This window comes from Natator depressus, chromosome 3 (assembly GCF_965152275.1).
Source record: "Natator depressus isolate rNatDep1 chromosome 3, rNatDep2.hap1, whole genome shotgun sequence".
Classification (NCBI taxonomy): Eukaryota; Metazoa; Chordata; order Testudines; family Cheloniidae; genus Natator; species Natator depressus.
Window position 1 is genome coordinate 117,268,511 of NC_134236.1, and position 15,733 is coordinate 117,284,243.

A 15,733-nucleotide genomic window follows, 5' to 3' on the forward strand; every position below is an offset into this window, starting at 1 on the left:
CTGCACTTATAGGTACAGTAAATTTACTTTTTCAGACAGGAGTTTTTTGCCTGAGATATTAGCTACTTTAAAGTTACCCTGTGCTGAGAATTCTCTGTTCTATTTTAAGTAAAATGATGTGACCCACTCTCTGCTAGTTGCGGAAACGTCAATAGTTCAAAAATTTATTGGCCAGCTAACAGGGCAGTATTCCAAAACTATTTCAGGCTACGTGACCCTGTTACAACCAATTGTACTGCGTTTTCAATCCAAGGACATTGTTACATCGCTATATATTATACAGACATACACACATCTACAAATACACACGTGCGTACGCATGCATTCACACTGAGAGTAAGAGAATATGAATCACTGGGCCAAACTCTGCTCTCATTTGCACAGTGTAAATCTATTTCAACCAGTGGAGTTACTCCAGGTTTGCAAGGGTCTGAGGGCTCATCACTGCTGCTGCTGATCACTCTGGCCCTGGTTCAGAAAAGCTCTGGAGCATGTGGCAGTGGAGGTGTTTAAAGTTAAGCACATAGGAAAGCAAACAGCAGCTTGCAAGACCAAGCCCCAAATGACTGAAATTTGGCCTTCATTTATTTGTTGATTGTTTAGCACTAACAACAGGTTTAAATTTGAGATGGACCCCAGAGATTAATCCCCAAGTTGGTACCTCTGAACATGAGGATACCACAAATGGGTTAAGTAATTATTTGATCTAATGCCAAATACATGGGCAGAGATCCCTCTTCATTTCCACATCTCTTCATTTTCACATCTAATCATGTAGTTCTCATTTCGGGAGGCATCTCATCCAGGCATCAGACAATTGGATTTTCCCACCTTCTAGAGGTTTTGCTGGAAATGATGCAAGATAACAAAAAAACACTCCATTTGCTGTTATTAGAGTTTAGTTTTTCTCATAAATGACACATACTGCCATTGCAATTGATCACTCTTGAGCCACACAAAAAATCTTCCCATACAGTGCAGGGAGACTCCTCCTGTGGAAATGCCTTACATTTCAAGAGATGGATTTTATCAAAAAATAAGTTGGTATACCAAATATACAGTATTATATTCACACCCATGCCCATATATGTAGACATGATACCCAGGCAACAAACTGCATTTATCTTCCACATTTGACTGATTTACCTGACTCTGCCCATTAACTTCTCCAGTCAGCATTAATTCCAAAACTCTGAGTAGATTTAAATCAGCTCCATTACCACACACACATATACGCACTTCAACAATCTGCCAAAAAAATGTTTCCTTTCCCCCCAAATGGTAGGATTCCCCCCTACCCCCCAATGACATTTGTCTGTGGCACAAGGCTGTCATCATTCAGTCTGGACCAATGACAACTTTTCAGTCCACTCTCTGGTGGAATCATTACAGCTAGTAAAAAAAAAAAAAGAAAAAAAATGTTACAGGTGAAAAAATATATACACAGATAAGTCAGCCATGAGACGCTAATTAGTAGATAAATGTCTTTCTTCACTGGAGTCTGTACTGCTATAAAGCCAACAATTTAATTCTCACTCTCAGATGTATGCTAATCATTTACATTATTTGTTTTACTTCCGAATACACACACACGGGTTCTCCATAGGTAAAATCCACTCCTATGCAGAGGGCCCATACAAGGCCTAGCCACAACTTATATCCCACTTAACATTATTTCGAGGGCTTGCATGGGATTGATGTGGTGGATAGGCCTTGCAGCTCACCCTATGTTGGTATTATCCAGCTGATTTAATTTCAAGTTCATCACATGCACTTTGGGAGGTAATTTTGTCTGTCAAGCCAAAAACGTACTGACAATAAAATCTCACATCATCGGTAGACTTTAAGGCTAGAAGGGCTCAGTCTGAATAACTAATTATATGACCAAAGCATGTATCAGAGGGTTGGGGTGGAATGAATTTATTCCATACTGAGTGAACACTGTAACAAAACAGAACTGAAAAAGTTAGGCAAATACAAATACACGCACACACACACATATATATATAAAATGTGCAACAAATTTCTGCATTGTCTTTATATTTTTCCAAGGCTTTGGCCAAGTTACTAGACTGAGGTCCAGCTGTTTGGTGTCACTTTCCCAGTGGAAAGCAGCCCTAAACTCAGCAGATCAAGCCCCTAAAGTGACTCTCCTGGATAGATATATCCTTGAGTGGTGCAGAGCTCCTGTATGACTCCCACACCAACTACTCTGGCTGTCAGTGTAGACGGTGTGGCTAGGGACAAGGTCTACTATTTTGAGCTTCCATAAACCTGGCTGCCATATGGGGCCATTGGCAGCTGATGAAGGTGAAAGGATCTTGGGACTGTGGCCTGGTACAGAGCAGCCCCAGAATCAGGAAGTCCAAAGGGCACTGCACCAGGCACTCTATGCCTACAGGTGAAGATCTGTCCCTTCAAACTTTAGTTTATTTTAAGGCTTTTTTTTAAATGTACTTATTGTCTAAAATCTTGACAATTGATTTTTTTAAGAAACGAGGAAATATTCTAAGTGTGAGTGAAAATATTGGTTTAGCATAATTTGTTTGTTGGGTAGTGGGTGCACACTTTACAAAATGACAGATGATTAGCTTTAAGGAAAGAATTTTTACCAGAATAATAAATGTCGCTAAAAAAAATCTGAATTTTGTTGTTCACTAGGAACAACTGAAAAAAATATGCACAAAGTCTAAAAACATAATGAGGAATTCCTTAATTTCATAAGTCAATATTTTCTTGATTTATCTTAAACAGAATTTTCTTTAAGTTCCTGAAGTATTTTACAGCTTTGGCTGCATAATGTCAGTGTGCAACTGTCAAAAAAAACCAAAAAACCTTCAGTATTGTTGCTTAACACAAGATAATCTATATATCTATACACACACACACACACACACTTAGACATAAAACAAACAAACCTTCATCATGTTACAGTTAAGGTTGCTAAGTGCAATTCAAGAGAATGGTCTGGATGGGAAAGGCTGATGTTAGATCTATTTACATCACTTAGCTTGTGGTTTCCATAGTTTAGGAGGTTTAGTTAAAAGATTTTGTGGTTTTATTTTTAACAGATGTGCCCAGTGATTGTTTCAGTTTCCTTCTCTGCTTCCTATACTAGTTCTTACCACCCAGTTCCAGTCCCCAGCTAGTCCTTGTTCTCTAGCTACAGCTCTCCATAGTCCAACACTAACGCGGACTCAACAACCAGTCCCACTCCCTAGTTCCAGTCCTGAGGCAGTGCTGGTATCCCAAATACAACCCTACTTCCGAGTCACAGCATCCAACCACCTCCTGTTTTTGCCTCCTGTGTCTCTCCATCCCTCAGTCCACTCTTCTCCTCCCGCTAATATCTGCAGAAGGGAAAACCTGCTTCACGGGAACTTATACAGTCCACCTACGCATGGCTCCCTTCAATCAAATTTTAGTAGATTTACCAGCTGCCAAAAGTGCCCAAACATCAGAGCCTCCCTGCTTCCTGGGGCATTCAATTCCCAAGTCCAACCCATCTCTAATGATCCAACATTTCCTGGATGTTCTGGGATACAGCTAAGTGTTTAGATCTTAAAACATTAATTGCTTAGTAATGAAACATTTCCAAGCAATTAAAACTAATTGCTAAGCAAGTGGAGGAGATCCAATCTGTTCCAGTGAAGATGGTTAATTTTTTTTCATAATCAAAATTTTAATAATCTACACTATGCATACACATGGGTCAATATCTGAACATGTATGATTTTTTGATATTTATAGCGTATTCTGCTTTAAAGCTAGATGAGTCCAAAAACTCTTGAGAACATCTTTACACACTGGAGTGCATCTCCTTCACATCAGAGTATTTGGGTGTATATCTTTAAATGCTAGTTCCTGTGCTGGGGATCCATTTAATAAGGAGGAATATTTCTTAAAACTCAGTGATTTTACAAAGTCACATATGCTGAAATGTGCAAATCAAACTATACTGCACATGTATAGACAATTCAACACCCAATTGGGAGTTCAAATGTGTATCCTGTGCTGAGAAACTTAAGGCTGAAAATTATGACCCATTGCAGCAAAACAATGTGTTAATTTTTGATTTGATTAACATACTAGTTAAACTATGCCACCTGGGGTTATGAAATTTTATAGAAAAATATTTTCCTACCCTAGAATATACAGTGAAATTTTCAACCAAATCTCACACTGAGGTCAAAAAGTAGAAGCAAGGTACTCAAAAAAGAGCTTACAATGCAACTCCCAATGTGTCCGTAACTTTGGAATGGTATGAATAATATAAATGTATATTAATTATATTTGGGTATGAAGACTGTGCAGGCATTTCTCTTGAAATCAACAGATAAACAATCTCATCTATAACATGTGGTCCTTTTTACAGTAGAAAATGTACAGTACATAAATATATAAATAAAAATATATACAGTACATGGTCACACATTCACATAAGCCATAACGTGACACATATTAAAAAAAAATATAATCAACTATGTTTTATATGTTTGGATCTGCCCAGCTCCACCACTGCGTGCTGAGTATCATCGGGCAAGTCACTGTCGTTCTGTGCCTCAGTTTCCCCTGTAAAACAGGGATAATAAACTGACTTCCTTTGTAAAGCATTTTGTGTTCTACTGATTAAAAGCACTCATAAGGTCTATTATTATGACTATGAATTCAAGATGAACTTGTACTTTACATATTCACTACTATCAAAAATATGTAAGCAGAAAATTGTCCTTTACTGAGTCCTATATTCCATAAGAAAAGTTGAAACTTGATGAGACAGAGTTTCCGCATTGCAGAACAAATTTATTTGTCACCAACACACATTAAGGGACCCTCTCCAGATGATGTAGGAAAACAGCATCTTGATCTTGTCCGTACACAATTAGGAAATGTTTATGGTGTCCATTGACTGGGTGCCTTGAAAATTATTTAAAATTCAGATTTATGCATAATCATTATCCTTGTTGCCACCGTTTACATAGTAATGCAGTCAAAACAAGTGTAAGTAGAGATAAAAGTTCTTATTTGTAGTTGTCTTGAAGAGACAAGTGGTAGGAGAGAAGATTGTATCCTGTTAGCATTATCATAGCTTTAAAAAAGTTCCTTCCATCAATAGGTTACATGAATAAAATAACCCCGAAGGTCTAGTATCTACAATATGTACATTCCTCTGAGACTTTCAGGTCTGTGTGTGCTCAGTTTACCTCTGATGAAAGATCAGCCATTCCTGAATGTCAATCCATTTCCTCTCTGCTTTGCCTCAGACATGTACCCAGAGGGGACATCTTTTTCTAATTTTGGGGTTCCATTTTATTGGCATGAAATGAATTTGGAGAGAGGAAATAATGCTTTGGAGAATGGGTTGTTTTTCTTTTAAAGGGGAAGAGATAAGCACTTGGAAAAAACAAAACCTGAAACTGTAGTAGCTTATAGCATCAGGAGGTAAAGAGGGACAGGGAGGAATCCTGTCATGTACTGCAGGTTCCACTGTCCTCAGATAGCATTTTCAATTAAAGAAAGGTGGTGGATTCATCTATGGTTCCTTGCTATTCCCTTCCACAACAGCTAGGGCATCGTGCTGCTGATAGATCTCTTGGACCAACATGGTGTTTGTATTCTTCCATTCTCTATACTTCTTTGCCGTCAGCTCAGGATCTTCCAGCAACTGGTTAATCATGGCCAGGTCATGCTCTTTACACTAGTAGGAAATCAAGAGGGTTAATAAATATATATTTTCCCATACGAACTGTACACCGTATTTTCCTTAATAAAAATAGTATGAACCTAAATTGCCCATCTTGGCAATGTGATTCCCTTTTTGAGTATGGGAATTTTAAAACAAGCCCATGGCAAAAGTTTCTTCCAATTGAAGTTACAGTTCTGTTTATACCTGAGTGTTTAAAATATCCCATATTTTTCACAGGATCTTTGCACAAAAGCCCAAGAGAAGAATTACATGAAGAACTGATCACTTTTCATAAAATGCGAAATTTAAAAAAAACTGGTAACAGCAGCAGCAATTACTGCAATTTGGACACAGCTTTTGACCTTCAAGAAAAACACTCCCTTCCCACATTGTAAATACCCCTACTTTCAGTCCTAGACATTTAGATGTAATCCACACTCACATAGGGTGGCTATCTGTCCCACTCTAGTGGCTAGACCATATAGGGAGGTTTACAAGGCTGCTGCTACTTGTAAGTTAATGAACCCCGTTCCTTTAGCTCAGTATGTAGAGCTCACATTTTTAGACCCAGAGATCTCAGCTTCAGTCCTCACAGAGGATGTGAGCAGAGACATCAGTACATGGAGAATAAACACCTTAAGATGGACAGGGATGGTGTCCCTCGCCTCTGTTTGCCAGAAGCTGGGAATGGGCAATAGGGGATGGATCACTTGATGATTATCTGTTCTGTTCATTCCCTCTGGGGCACCTGGCATTGGCCACTGTCAGAAGACAGGATACTGGGCGAGATGGACCTTTGGTCTGACCCAATATGGCCATTCTTATGTTCTCTATTGCAGAGCTCCATTTTCCTTTTCCAGGTCTACAGTATCTTACTATTCTTTTAGTGTGTCCCAGGCATACAGGGCTTCTCCAAGCAGTGATACTGGATTTCAACTATGGAGACATAGACTTCAACAAAATGTTCTTAGTAATTCTAGGATGAGGACAAACGGATCTGAACTTAAATGGTTCTCCACCAACCATCATTTAGCTATGCCAGCTCCAGACAGAAGCCTCTGTTGAGACAAATTAACTGCAAAAGTGCCAATTCTCTCTGGTGTATGCTTGGAGTAGGCCTCTGCTGTTAAACAGCCCCATGAGATGGAATTCTAGTGTTATAATAAGAAGGGATAAGCAAACACCCAATCTGGATAGAAAAAAATAATAAAAACAATGTATGTAGTTTGTCCGTTGCTCGTCTCCCTCCAGTGGATGTGAGGCAGCGGACCCCTCCATTGGCCTATGTCAAGCACCTCTAGTCAGCCTCAGGCAAGGGTCATTACAGAAGAGAGGCAAAAGTAAGACAGAGAAGGTTTCAAGGTCAGAGCTAGGAGGATGAGACAGAGAGTAAGTGGGGAAATAAAGGCAGGTAAGAGGACCTAGAGCTTTCTTGACCCCAAGAATTATGCACAAAAGTGGTCCTGACCCATAGCCTCAACAACTTTCCCAGAAGGCCTAATCTCTGTGATCTGTGATTCTTGAACCAACTGGAATTGGACAGCTTGTTAGAAAGGCAGATTACTCAGGTTCAACCCTATGTCTAGCTGGCAACCTTTGTAACAGGACAGCAAAAGGCACAGGACAGAGAAACAGACAGGTGCTGCTAACATAGAAGCGGGGATTTTTTTTCCCAATGGAGAAATTTTCTGACAGGGTGGATCTATCTTCCATATCTCTGGAAAAAAGACTAATTTCCTCCAATCATTTAGCATGCGAAACACTCTGCAAACAGCTTCCCTCTCTTCCTAGCCATCCGAAATATGTTTTGCTATTGATATACTGTGGCAGCAGCAATGATTCATTGCTAGAGATGTGGAGTAGCAAGTCCAAACTAATAATCCCAGTCAGCCTCGGTATGTTCATAAATCACTCTGCTTTAAGCTGATAAAGGTTTAGTCAAAGCACAGCAAATATGGATCAGATGTAAGACTTCCCGGAGTTCTGCATTTCCAATAGATCATGCAGGGTTAATTATGTCCTGCTTCATATAATATTAAGAAGAAATTACTTTAAAAGCATACTTTTCTACTGATTCACAGTTTGGCATTTTCCTTACTATGAGAATGTGCCTTTCACACTAACTAATGTAAACACCATTGCTTAAAGAATTCTATTTGTCTCTGTATGAAATTCTCTAATGCCATATTTATCTTGTCGACACTCCAACTTCTCGGTTTGAATAAAGCAAAACCCATATTTTCTGCATTAAGAAAAGCATCCAAGAAAATGATCTTTCCATACTCAATTACTGTTAGACCAAAAAAAAAAAAAAAAAGTCTGGTTATAAAAGAGTGCTAACCACAGTCAGATCCATAATTTACTCATTTATTTACCCAGAGGAATGTGAATCCCCTTAGGAAATAAACAAAAACTCTAATAGCACTAAAGTTTTTATCCCCAACTCACCATTATTCTAATCTGAAGATTTAACACTAAAATGTGAGCTACCAATCCACTTGGCACTAAGCGGTTCTGTTCTTTCCTTTACTGGTGACACACATTACACTGGAAAAGCCATGTAACGCTTTTCTGTCTCTCAGTTTCCTCACCTGTAAAACGTGGATACTATTTATCTATCTTACAAGTATGTGGTGGGGCTTAGTTCATTAATGATGAGATCCTCAGACAGCAGATGCTACAGAAGAATGGATTATTATGAGTCTCAGAACAGCTGATTTGGCATTAGTACCAGTGAGAAAGTTCTTTATAAATTTCTCCAAAGTAGACATGACTTAAAGCTAAGTAAAAACAATTGAGGTAACATACTCATTTCTTACTTCTGATAAAAAAAGCAAGAGGATGGGGAAGGCAATTGTTTTAATGTTCATTCATAGAATATCAGGTTTGGAAGGGACCTCAGGAGGTCATCTAGTCCAACTCCCTGCTCAAAGCAGGAACAATCCCCAATTTTTGCCCAGGATCCCTAAATGGCCCCCTAAAGGACTGAACTCACAACCCTGGATTTAGCAGGCCAATGCTCAAATGACTGAGCTATCTCTCCATCTCTCTATTTACAATTTAATTTTATATTAATAAGTTTTCTCTCTCTCTCCTCTAGTAGTACCCAGAAACAGGACTAGAAATTCCATGAGACACAAATGAGGCTCCAAGTGATTCCTATCTATCAGAGTATTGCACAGTCTATCTATCTCTCAGACCCTCCAGGGAATGTGCTGAGAAACCCTCTCATCCTCTACCCATGGTAAGATTCCAACATGAAAGCAGGATGCTTGTGTTATTGAAACTATTTTAGTTCCAGGAGGCCCTTAAAATAGCTTTAGCACATCCTGTGCATTCTGCAGTAATCCCTTAAGGAAAACTTTCTTGGCTAAGGGTCATTTGTTTGTCCACTACCATCCGTGTACTTTTTCTGCTCTCCCTCCTTTGACGCTGTCCCATTCAGTGAACTCACCAAACACCCACTGAGTGTGTGAATTTGACAACTGACTACCATGTGATCTCTTATAAATTCCTCACACCTTCTCCAGTCAGGTTGGAACTACAGCAAGAACTGAACTATTGCTTCTGATTCCACTTTCAAATATAGCCACAAAACACAGAGGCAGGAGAAAGTGAAACATTATTTGAAAGACTTAACTGAACAACATTCACTTTGAGATTGGGTGAAGCTTGGGATTGTTTCTTTTTCAATACAATCTGTTTTTCCTCTTTTCAGGCTGGAACTTTACCCCTTGTGACACCTCACCTTTAATGTGCTATTCAGCATTCGGATTTGGTGGAGTTTCTCATTCATGGAGGGGTTTTTGCTCCGTTTGGCGAAGGACTTTCTGAGCTCTTTTTTGGTTGAAGGTCGACGGTCCCCGATGGGAGACAAACTTGCTTGTTCTAATGACTTGTAAAGTCGCTCCATTTCGTCTTCGGAGCATTTTGCCTGTTCTATAAAGAAAAGAATAATAATAAATAAGATAAGAATGTGACTCTGACAGCAAGTTGCAGTGATGCTGGATTCAATTGATAGGATTTTTACAAAGTTAAAGGGACTATATTTTCAAAATAAAAACAGATGGCAGTAACATACATATGACCAAAAAAAAAAAAAAAGTAAATGCTGGTATTGATACTTCCAGCTGCTGTCTCAACAGTGACATGTCTATTTCTTGAAGTGAAGGGTTATTTTGTGTTCTGAGTGTCTTTATTATTTAACTCTGAACAACTGTTAACAACATGCACTTTGAGCAAAAAGAAGCTTTGATAGAATCTACTCTCATTCAGCTTTTCCCTTCACTCCAAACACCGTTCATCACCTTGAACACTTGTTCCACTGATCTCTCTCTGTTCCTAGAAAACACAGAGCAAATTCTGCTTGGTACAGCAGCATATCTTAAACTAACATTTTGTAGTTTTTAAACACACAACCAAAAATATTTTGATTGAGGGAATAAAAAAAAAAGGGACATTTCAGGAGTCACGTAAGAAGTTTCCAAGACACTGGGACAATGTATGAACAAGTAAGACATATGGTCACGTTACATATAGTTGCCAAATTTCATACACTGTGGCACACAATTCCTCATGGAACTTTCACAATGAATCCTTGTTTAAGACTGTTTCAGTTATTCCTTTCAGTCTGACAGCTTTCTAGTTGCAGCACCATCTCCTCTAGATGGGGACACTTGGGAAAAGGAGAGAACAGCTGGGAATTAAGCAGAAAGATAGGACAAAAGCAGCCTGGGATAAAAGGTAAATTTTTAAAGACACTATTTAATATGAAGGTGCAACAATTAATATGTGCCAGGTTTAGATGAGTGAAGATTAGTAAAAAGTAGGGCTGTCACTTAATCACAGTTAACTTATGCGATTAACTCAAAAAAATTAATCGCTATTAATCACAGTTTTAATCGTACTGTTAAACAATAGAATACCAATTGAAATTTATTAAATATTTTGGATGTTTTTCTACATTTTCAAATGTATTCATTTCAATTACAACACAGAATACAAAGTGTACAGTGCTCACTTCATATTTTTATTACAAATATTTGCACTGTAAAAATGATAAAAGAAACAGTATTTTTCAGTTCACCTCATACAAGTATTGTAGTGCAATCTTTTTATCATGAAAGCACAATTTACAAATTTTGTTACATAACTGAACTCAAAACCAAAGCAATGTAAAACTTTAACGCCTACAAGTCCACTCAGTCCTACTTCTTGTGCAGCCAATCGCTAAGAGAAACAAGTTTGTTTACATTTATGGGAGATAATGCTGCCTCATTCTTATTTACAATGTCACTTGAAAGTGAGAACATAGCTGGCATTGCAAGGTATTTATGTGCCAGATATGCTAAACATTCATATGCACCTTCATGCTTTGGCCACCATTCCAGAGGACATGCTTCCATTCTGATGATGCTTGTTAAAAAAATAGTGTTAATAAAATTTGTGACTGAACTCCTTGGGGGAGAATTGTATGTTTCCTGCTCTGTGTTTTACCCACATTCTGAAATATATTTCATGTTATAGCAGTCTCGGATGATGACCCAGCACGTTGTTCGTTTTAAGAACACTTTCACTGCAGATTTGACAAAATGCAAAGAAGGTACCAATGTGAGATTTCTAAAGATAGCTAAAGCACTTGACCCAAGATTTAAGAATCTGAAGTGCCTTCCAAAATCTGAGAGGGATGGGCTGTGCAGCATGCTTTCAGAAGTCTTAAAAGAGCAATGCTCCAATGCAGAAACTACAGAACCCAAACCACCAAATAAGAAAATCAACCTTCTGTTGGTGTCATCTGACTCAGATGATGAAAATGAACATGTGTTGGTCTGCACTGCTTTGGATCGTTGTAGAGAAGAACCCATCATCAGCATGAATACATGTCCTCTGGAATGCTGGTTCAAGCATGAAGGAACATATTCATGAACATATGTCTATGCGGTGCATAGACAATCCAGGAAGTTTTTGGAAAGCGTAGGGGACAATTTCCTGGCGCAAGTGCTAGGGGAGCCAACTAGGGGGGGCGCTTTTCTTGACCTGCTGCTCACAAACCGGGTAGAATTAGTGGGGGAAGCAAAAGTGGATGGGAATCTGGGAGGCAGTGACCATGAGTTGGTTGAGTTCAGGATCCTGACGCAGGGAAGAAAGGTAAGCAGCAGGATACGGACCCTGGACTTAGCGGATCTTAAACATAAAAAAGAAGCTTACAAGAAGTGGAAGGTTGGACATATGACCAGGGAAGAGTATAAAAATATTGCTCGGGCATGTAGGAAAGATATCAGGAGGGCCAAATCGCACCTGGAGCTGCAGCTAGCAAGAGATGTCAAGAGTAACAAGAAGGGTTTCTTCAGGTATGTTGGCAACAAGAAGAAAGCCAAGGAAAGTGTGGGCCCCTTACTGAATGAGGGAGGCAACCTAGTGACAGAGGATGTGGAAAAAGCTAATGTACTCAATGCTTTTTTTGCCTCTGTTTTCACTAACAAGGTCAGCTCCCAGACTGCTGCGCTGGGCATCACAGAATGGGGAAGAGATGGCCAGCCCTCTGTGGAGATAGAGGTGGTTAGGGACTATTTAGAAAAGCTGGACGTGCACAAGTCCATGGGGCCGGACGAGTTACATCCGAGAGTGCTGAAGGAATTGGCGGCTGTGATTGCAGAGCCCTTGGCCATTATCTTTGAAAACTCGTGGCGAACGGGGGAAGTCCCGGATGACTGGAAAAAGGCTAATGTAGTGCCAATCTTTAAAAAAGGGAAGAAGGAGGATCCTGGGAACTACAGGCCAGTCAGCCTCACCTCAGTCCCTGGAAAAATCATGGAGCAGGTCCTCAAAGAATCAATCCTGAAGCACTTACATGAGAGGAAAGTGATCAGGAACAGTCAGCATGGATTCACCAAGGGAAGGTCATGCCTGACTAATCTAATCGCCTTTTATGATGAGATTACTGGTTCTGTGGATGAAGGGAAAGCAGTGGATGTATTGTTTCTTGACTTTAGCAAAGCTTTTGACACGGTCTCCCACAGTATTCTTGTCAGCAAGTTAAGGAAGTATGGGCTAGATGAATGCACTATAAGGTGGGTAGAAAGCTGGCTAGATTGTCGGGCTCAACGGGTAGTGATCAATGGCTCCATGTCTAGTTGGCAGCCGGTGTCAAGTGGAGTGCCCCAGGGGTCGGTCCTGGGGCCGGTTTTGTTCAATATCTTCATAAATGATCTGGAGGATGGTGTGGATTGCACTCTCAGCAAATTTGCAGATGATACTAAACTGGGAGGAGTGGTAGATACGCTGGAGGGGAGGGATAGGATACAGAAGGACCTAGACAAATTGGAGGATTGGGCCAAAAGAAATCTGATGAGGTTCAATAAGGATAAGTGCAGAGTCCTGCACTTAGGATGGAAGAATCCAATGCACCGCTACAGACTAGGGACCGAATGGCTAGGCAGCAGTTCTGCGGAAAAGGACCTAGGGGTGACAGTGGACGAGAAGCTGGATATGAGTCAACAGTGTGCCCTTGTTGCCAAGAAGGCCAATGGCATTTTGGGATGTATAAGTAGGGGCATAGCGAGCAGATCGAGGGATGTGATCGTTCCCCTCTATTCGACACTGGTGAGGCCTCATCTGGAGTACTGTGTCCAGTTTTGGGCCCCACACTACAAGAAGGATGTGGATAAATTGGAGAGAGTCCAGCGAAGGGCAACAAAAATGATTAGGGGTCTAGAGCACATGACTTATGAGGAGAGGCTGAGGGAGCTGGGATTGTTTAGTCTGCAGAAGAGAAGAATGAGGGGGGATTTGATAGCTGCTTTCAACTACCTGAAAGGGGGTTCCAAAGAGGATGGCTCTAGACTGTTCTCAATGGTAGCAGATGACAGAACGAGGAGTAATGGTCTCAAGTTGCAATGGGGGAGGTTTAGATTGGATATTAGGAAAAACTTTTTCACTAAGAGGGTGGTGAAACACTGGAATGCGTTACCTAGGGAGGTGGTAGAATCTCCTTCCTTAGAGGTTTTTAAGGTCAGGCTTGACAAAGCCCTGGCTGGGATGATTTAGTTGGGGATTGGTCCTGCTTCGAGCAGGGGGTTGGACTAGATGACCTTCTGGGGTCCCTTCCAACCCTGATATTCTATGATTCTATGATATGAATCTTTAGCACATTTGGCACATAAATATCTTGCAATGCTGGCTACAACAGTGCCATGCGAATGCCTGTTCTCACTTTCAGGTGACATTGTAAACAAGAAGTGGGCAACATTATTTCCTTCAAATGTAAACAAATCTGTTTGTTTGAGTGATTGTCTGAACAAGAAGTAGGACTGAGTGGACTTGTAGGCTCTAAAATTTTACATTGTTTTATTTTTGAATGCAGTTTTTTTTGTATATAACTACATTTGTAAGTTCAATTTTCATTATAAAGAGATTGCACTACAGTACTTGTATTAAGTGAATTAAAAAAACAATTTCTTTTATTTTTACAGTGCAAATATTTATGATAAAAAATAAATATAAAGTGAGCACTGTATATTTTGTATTCTGTGTTGTAATTGAAATCAATACATTTGAAATGTGGAAAACATCCAAAAATATTTATATAAATGGTATTCTATTATTGTTTAACAGCACGGTTAATCACCATTAATTTTTAAAGCACTTGACAGCTCTAGTAAAAAGGCATTTTCAATATGGGAATTTTGACTGTAGGACTCATTTTTCTGCTGGTCCGACAAGGGCAGAGATTTTTGGTCATCAGAGATTTTAGCTCATACTACAAGCTACACATTTTAGGCTCATCTAGTCCACATAATCTCTCAGGAAAATGGCCTGAGTTTATTGTTTCTTTCTGTGATTTTGTGTCCTTTAGCTGGCAGGGGTATAACACTCAACTTTATTTCACTGATTTTTTTTTTAAATGGGCACCAACTGACTTTTTTTTTATCAGAATATTTTATAAACTGAAGTAAATTAAAAAGTGAAATTAATCCTTTCCTTTCATCCTACCAAACTGTCTTTTCTTGTCTGAAGTAACAGGTGCCACCCACCTTCCCCCGCCCCCCCTCCCCCCCCCACACACACACTCTGTCTGTCTCTCTCTCTTCTATACAAAAGACCCTTCAGATTATGACTCCCCTAACCTCTCCAAGGAAAGGATTAATTAATACTGCCCACAGTGAGCCCTCTTCTTGGATCTCCACAGTAAATGTCTTAAGGAAAAGGCAAATGGAAGCCACCACTGTGTCACAAGCTACTTTTATAAGCCTATGCCGTACAGGTTCTTGAGTGACTCTTGCAATTAGAGAGCAGCACTAGGGGAGATCAAAGAGTAGGCTAAGAGCCAAGATCCTAAGAATATCTCTGTAAGGTTTTCTTATAGCACCCATGACCATAATGTCTAAAGGCCTCATCCTATATCCACTGAAGTGAATGGGAATCTTTCCATTGACTTCAGTGGGCAGTGGCTCAGGCACAAAATGCTGAAGTAGTATAAAAGATCTTTCCCATGTTCTAGAAAATGTTGCTCTCTTTCCCCCTCCCCACAATGCTTTTTAAAACCCTTTGGCTATAGTGAGAAAACTTTAGTTTTATGGTACATTACATATATTTGTGTTTCCAGTGCTCAAGGCGTATGTGGGTTATCTGGCATTTTTACATTACTCTGCAAATATAAACAGACTGACTGTACCTTGACTGGAACTAAATATAGCTTATGGCTTTGATACAATATTTGAGGGAGGGGGGATATTTAACAAGCTACAGGAAACCGAAAAAATTGCACGTGCTAGGCATAATACACGGCAGTAATATTTCCTGAAAATTGCTGGCTCACACTGTTTACCTTGGAAGAAGCAGCTGCGTTTGGTTCAAAAGTGGATTTCTGCTCATGGCACGGTTGGTTTTGCTGTTAACATCACACACTGGGATCGTAAATTTGACACTCAATTTCAGAGTGAAGGTAACAATTACCAGGTGTATAAGCAGGCTATTAGCCAGGATGGGTTGGGATGCAACACCATGCTCTGAGTGTCCCTAAACCTCTGACTGCTAGAAGCTGGGAAT

At 39.8% G+C, this 15,733-nt stretch overlaps 1 protein-coding gene across 4 annotated transcripts in view; it reads right to left on the bottom strand.

Moving 5' to 3' along the window:
* Positions 1 to 596: 596 nt before the first annotated feature.
* The window catches only part of IPCEF1 (interaction protein for cytohesin exchange factors 1), a 123,747-nt gene continuing 108,610 nt past the window's right edge, over positions 597 to 15,733 (bottom strand). For all 4 annotated transcript variants that reach the window (XM_074948650.1, XM_074948649.1, XM_074948652.1 and 1 more), the window contains 2 exons: positions 9,435 to 9,625; positions 597 to 5,698 (listed from right to left, as the gene is read on the bottom strand). In XM_074948650.1, coding sequence (XP_074804751.1) covers positions 5,534 to 5,698; positions 9,435 to 9,625 — 356 coding nt within the window. In that variant the 3' untranslated portion in view covers positions 597 to 5,533. The remainder of the gene's footprint in view (positions 5,699 to 9,434; positions 9,626 to 15,733) is intronic.